The sequence below is a fragment of the Aspergillus mulundensis genome (genome assembly GCF_003369625.1).
Source record: "Aspergillus mulundensis strain DSM 5745 chromosome Unknown scaffold_5, whole genome shotgun sequence".
In the NCBI taxonomy this organism is placed as follows: Eukaryota; Fungi; Ascomycota; class Eurotiomycetes; order Eurotiales; family Aspergillaceae; genus Aspergillus; species Aspergillus mulundensis.
Genome location: NW_020797893.1, coordinates 167,364 through 173,870, shown reverse-complemented (window position 1 = coordinate 173,870; position 6,507 = coordinate 167,364). Strand labels below are relative to the sequence as shown.

Below are 6,507 nucleotides of genomic sequence, written 5' to 3'. Positions count from 1 at the left end.
AACACGCCATCATCCCTCTTGTCCCCTTTAATGCAACATCTGCTTGACCATTACCATCGTTTCTTATTGGTTTAACTACATGGAACATACTTGAGATAAACTGAGCTACTTGCATACTAGGCTCATCGCCATCCCTCAGTCTCATTTCTATCCCAAGTCCTACTGTTACTTGATACCTATCCAGTGTCGTCAACACAACTCCTCAACACGGCACTGTTCACTTCTTGAGTCGCAAGCACCTCCTGAAAGCCAACATGTCTTTCTCAAGGTAAGGAGCTCCTTCGCTCAAAGCATACTTTTCTGACATATTTACCAGAGCTTGCAGAGAGTTCAAGAAGACCGGTTCCTGCTCCCACAAAGCCTGCCGCAAAAGTCACCCTAAGCCGCTTCACGCACCTCTTTATCCACAAGCCTCAGAGAAGGACAACGGGGTCCAATCATGGAAGCGGACTGCTCACGCAAGATGCACCGTCTATATAGCTCCTGAGTTCCTCGAAGCTTTCTTTGTTGGAGCAAGGTCACTGGTAGAACGCGATTCCGAGTCTATGCAAGAGGTCATTTGTTACATGTCTGAAGAGGACGGGCTCCGCTACATCCAACAACTGGTCGAGCGCGAGTTTGCGGCGCTCCCACCTGCTATCAGAATCGAGATGTTCCGATCCCAGGTTGTTCCATTCCTGGAAACGATCTCTCATCCGCGAGTACTTTCTTCACTTTTTGTGGAGCATGCCCTTGGAGGCATATACAATTTTATCTATGGGGTAGGAGGAACTAGAGCCGCCCACCTCATTTCCTCCATCTGCTCTGTCCTTGAGACTCTCTCTGAAGACGACGAAACACGTGCTCAATGGCTGGAAGGCTCGCTGGTTGTCTTCCATAGAATCATGTTCGCCAACTCAACAGCATTTATTCAAACAGGCCTTGAGAAGCAGGCACTGAAATTAGAAGACATTCTCACCACCATGGACAAGGGAGATATGTCAGGGAAACTCCACATATCGCGCAGATACCTAAACCAACTTCTTTCTCGTACCAAAACTGGCGCACATATGCAGACACAGAATACTGAAGAGTCCAACCATGCTCAAATCATCAAGTTCGTCCCTCGACAGGAACTACCTGGCGGTCGACATGGTAATGACCATAAGGACTTCTCTCTAGTTCAGATCATGCCAACTATAGAAGAGATTCTGAGTCCCCGACAAGAGTATCTTCCAGAGCGAGACCCGTCTTCTTGGCACGTCAGTGGCCTTGAAGGGCTATTAGATCGAAATTTTCGCTTGCTACGTGAAGACAATGTCGGAATAATACGAGATGCCATCCATCATGTCATTAAAGCTTCGCCAGGAAAGAGTCCACGGGCAAATGTGTACAAAGGAGCGCGGATTGTCAAATCGAAATTTCACTGGAATTCCGGATTTGTGTTTCAAGTCAGCTTCCCCCAACCCACTCGTCTTCGTCGAATGGCTGCACCTCAGCGAGAAGCGTGGTGGTCAGACTCCAGATGCCTGCAGCCTGGCACATTGGTCTGCCTCACCATTGACGGCGACCATGCTGCTTTCTGCACTGTCACTCATGGACCAGATGAACAATCACATATAAAAGACAAATCAGGCCGCAAAAGCGAGAAGGCTACGAGATTTGGTACCTCTCTGAAAGGTGCGGATGAGGTATTCGTTTTGCTCACCACATTGGGGCCTGATGAGCGCACCGTGCGGTCAATCTTGGATATCTACGATGACCGCGAACAGTTGTTCCTAATGACTGAGTTTCCGGGGGTTTTGCTCCCAAGCTTTGAACCGACACTTCGGGCTCTACAGAGGATCAAGAGAACAAACCAGATACCATTTGAAAACTTCCTTGTTCCATCACAGAGCGACAATCTCGCAATGATCCCTCCCCCGCTCTACTCTCTGAGAAACGGATTCCAGTTCAATCTCCGATGTTTGATGACAGACGATGCGGATTTTTTCGTTCACCCTGACATGCGAGTGAATCCTGAGAAACTGTACTCGAGCTCAATACTTGATCAAGCTCAAGTAAAAGCACTTGTTAACAGCTTGCAGCATTGTATTGGTCTGATACAAGGCCCACCTGGTACGGGGAAGTCATACACTGGAATTGCTCTGATCCAGGTCCTTCTGGCCAACAAGTATGCAAATGGTGGCAACATCGGCCCTATTCTTTGCGTATCATACACAAACCATGCGTTAGATCAACTTCTAGAGTCCCTTCTGGACAGGAAGATTACAGAAAAAATTGTCCGAATAGGTTCCCAGTCGAGGTCAGAACGACTGATTGGTTGCAATCTAAGGGACATTTCAAAACTGGCCGCGAAGACCAGGGAAGAGAAAAGCATGCAGAAGTCTCTTCGGCATGAGCTTCAGACCTGCGAGGACAAGTTCAACAGGCTCTCATTTCAGCACATACCTGCCTCGAAAGTCCCGCCATACCTCTACGAGTATTATCCCGATCACTTTGAACAGCTGTTCTATAGTGATGAATATGACCTGAAACCCTCTCAAGTCAAGAATCCTGGAGCTATCATCAAGGCGTGGCTTACATCCGGTATGGGGGCAGAAAACGAGCCAGGGCGATCTTTCAAAGACTTGCTCCATGTCAACATCTACTCTATGAACCGGGCTGAAAGAACAACAGTCTATCATCAATGGCTGGGGGATATTGCCGAGGAAACGGTCTGCGAAGCTATTGAATTGGTCTCAGCGCATGCTGGTGTCAAACACAACTGGGACCGTATTCGCAGCGAGGTAGACCTTCGTTGTTTAGCTGATGCCGATGTTATTGGTGTCACAACCACTGGGCTAGCGAATAACCTGGAAATGCTTCAGAAGCTGCAAGTTAGAGTCGTTATATGCGAAGAGGCAGCAGAGGTTCTGGAAGCACATCTTCTCACTGCTCTACTTCCCTCTGTAGAGCATGCCATCTTTATCGGAGATCATCTACAGCTTCGCCCTGTGGTCCAGAATTATGATCTATCGAGGGAGAACCCTAACGGAGGGGATCGATATTCTCTCGACGTCTCCTTATTTGAAAGGCTAGTGGATCCAAGAACTGCATTTGGTGCAGGGCTCCCATATAGCACACTGGAGACACAACGCCGCATGCATCCTTCAATCGCGAGCCTGATTCGAGATACGCTCTATCCTGATTTGAAAGACGCAGCATGCGTCTCTGATTACCCCAGAGTGTCTGGGATGAAACAGAGGCTATTTTGGCTGGACCATCGCTTTTATGAAGGAAATACAGCGGATGATGCCGTGGCGACATCACATTGGAATGAGCATGAAGTTGAGATGACAATTGCCCTAGTCAATCATCTAGTCAGCCAAGGGGACCGTAAGAGCGGCGAAATCGCAGTGTTGACCCCATATCTCGGCCAACTCCATCGTCTCAGGCAAAGGCTCAGCAAGCTATTTGCAATTTGCATTGGTGAACGTGATCAGGAAGACTTGGAGAAAGCAGGTCTTAAGCTTGACAAGGGTGTCAGCCCAGCAGTTAAGTCCAACTTACTCGAGGCCCTTCGTGTGTCGACAGTTGATAATTTCCAAGGTGAAGAGGCCAAGATAGTTGTGATCTCACTCGTCCGCAGCAACCCCCAGAACCGTTGCGGCTTCCTAAGCACGCCAAATCGAATCAACGTCCTTCTATCGCGAGCCCAGCATGGATTGTACATTCTGGGCAACTCCGAGACGTCAATGCATATTCCGATGTGGGCTCAAGTCATTCAAATACTGAAACAGGACGATAACTTTGGACCCAAACTCCATTTAGAGTGTTCCCGACACCCAAATGCCGTCCTGGTGGTATCTGAGCCCAGCGACTTCCTACGTCTTTCTCCGGAAGGCGGCTGCAATCTGCGATGCACAAAGCGCCTTAATTGTGGTCATGCTTGCGAGCAGCGATGCCACTCCGACATGCTGCATAATGCAGTGTTTTGCAGCCAGCCTTGCTCTAGGGCACGAGTGGGCTGCACACATCCCTGCCCCGAGTTATGTGGAAACGCTTGCTCGTTTAACTGTAAAGCACTTGTTACTCGAGAAGGAAGGAAGCTGCCATGTGGACATCCGAGGGAAACACTGCCATGTTTTCAGGACCAGGACACGACAAAGTTTGACTGTGAAGAATCAGTCAGAAAAACTGTCCCTCGCTGCGGACATGATGTTTCTGAGCCTTGCTATCTTGATGTGTCCGCCGCCAGCTACCAATGCACGAACCCATGCGGTGCACAATTATCATGCGGTCATGCTTGCAGCCGCAAATGCCACGAGTGCAACAGGCTTGATGGTGTTCGCCATGGCGAATGCCGACAGCTGTGTGGTAGAAACTACTCCACCTGCAGGCATACCTGTAAAACAACCTGCCATGGAGCTAAGCCTTGTCCACCCTGTGAGGCAGCATGCGAAGTCCGCTGCAAGCACTCGAAATGCACAAGGAAATGCTACGAGCCATGTACGCCATGCGCCCAAGAGACCTGTCTTTCCTCCTGTCCACACAGTGCCTGTACATTGCCATGTGCAGCACCATGTAATCACATTCCCTGCTCACAGCGGTGCGAGAAGCTCCTCCAATGTGGTCACCAATGCCCGTCTGTCTGCGGTGAGCAATGTCCGCCGCCAAGGTTCTGTCAGGTATGCGCCAAAGATGCGATCAAGCACCATCAGGTTGACTTCATACTCGAACAAACATATAAAGACGTTGACCTAGACGAAAGCCCGTGCATCTTTCCCAAATGCGGCCATTTCCTCACCGTGGAAAGTATGGACGCTCAAATGAATATTGCAAAATACTACATGTTGGACATTGAGGGAAAGCCAGTCTCAGTCAAAGAAGCTCTACCAGAGCTGTTCCGCATGGCAGACATCAAGAACTGCGCCCTATGTCGCGGTCATTTGCGAGACATTGCGCGTTATGGTCGACTAGTTCGACAGGCGCTACTCGACGATTCTACCAAAAAATTCGTACTGTACCTAAACCGTGAATATCTGCCACTGGCAGAAGAGATGGCGCGCAGAATCCAAAGCCTCAAGGACCTCGAATATAATCAGTCTCAGAAGACCAGACTAGCCTCGGTTGTACGCATTAATGGAGATCGCGCCCATCAGCTCCAGATCATGAGGGGAGCATTGGGTTACTTATCAACTTCCCGCTGGGGAGATATTCTGAAGATGCACGAACAAATTGCGGCTTATCGAGACAAGGTCTCACCAGGCCAACAGCCTTTCATTCGGGTACTAGCTATGGTTGAAAGCGCACGACGCAAAAACAACATAGCCATCGAAGAGTTCAATGGCGCAAACAACATGCTCCAGCTTAAAGGTGTTCTGTTGGCTGCAACTCTCAGCCTTCGTCTACACATAGCTCTGCTAACAGACTTCCTGCGAATGAAGGGACGCGCGCGCACTAGGCTCACGCTCGACTTGAGCAAAACTCGCGAAGAATGCAAGTCTCTTATAGAAAGTGCCAAAGACTCGAGACTTCCTTCTCTCGAAGCAGAAGGTCACCTTTTCCTAGCTCAACTCCACGCTTTAGAACGCTGTCACTGCATTGACTCAACAGCGAGCAAAACTCATCTTGATACTGGTCTTGCATCCCTTGAGAGAGCACGGGGTATTATCACCACGTTTCCTATGCAAACTAAGGGCCTGGAGAGCGAAATTGACGCAGCGGAGACTATGTTCCTCTCGACTTTCTATTCTATTGTCACGAATGCAGAACGCCTTGCTGTTGTGCAGGCCATGGCTAGTGAATTTGTTGGAACGGGACATTGGTACTATTGTGGCAATGGCCACCCTTTTACGATTGGAGAGTGTGGAGGTGCGATTCAGGAATCACTATGTCCGGAGTGTGGTGCGCCTGTCGGTGGGAGACAGCACCGAGTTGTTGAAGGGGTCACTCGGGCTGATGACCTTGAAGAATCAGGGTCTGCGGCTTACTGGTAGCTATGCTGAGAAGGAGATCAGGTGATAACTCGCCTTCGAGTCAGACATAGTCGAAGCAAAATATTCGCGATATCTATATCTTATTACGGTGGACGGGCTAGCTAGCTTCATGTTTCTGTCCCCTTTCCCGAAAGCTGTACTTAGGCAACAGCAATATATCATCTCCACTCAGTCGAATAGTTACTGTACCTGCCAACGATACGTGCATACGTAAAGGAGCGTGGCCTTTTGAGGATTGAGTAGGACATGGGTTGTGACTAGATATGCTACCTACTTCAGAGCCCTCGGGGTCAAAATCACGTCGAGACGACTAGACACAAAGCGAAGGCTCTTACACCCATGCTGCAACAAGCACGCAAAGAACACCTTCGTGGGCGGGAGACAGCGAACAATAAAGATAACCCACACCTCGCTCCTGTAAGTTCGTCAGTGCATACGTCTGCCCTGCAACCGCACCCAACACACTTGAGCGATAAGTCACACTAATTCCACACAATCACATGCCCTAATTGGTCTTTTGCAGAGCGTGTAAACGCCACTATTAGCC

The 6,507-nt window shown here is 49.4% G+C and overlaps 1 protein-coding gene across 1 annotated transcript; it reads left to right on the top strand.

Annotated features, from left to right (window-relative positions):
• Nucleotides 1–254: 254 nt before the first annotated feature.
• DSM5745_05415 (putative NF-X1 finger and helicase domain protein) lies at nucleotides 255–5,960 on the top strand (the record flags this gene model as incomplete). Its single annotated transcript, XM_026747431.1, has 4 exons — nucleotides 255–268; nucleotides 317–3,740; nucleotides 3,793–4,649; nucleotides 4,778–5,960. The coding sequence occupies 4 exons, from the start codon at nucleotides 255–257 to the stop codon at nucleotides 5,958–5,960; spliced, it is 5,478 nt and encodes a 1,825-aa protein (XP_026603263.1).
• Between the last annotated feature and the right edge of the window lie 547 nt (nucleotides 5,961–6,507).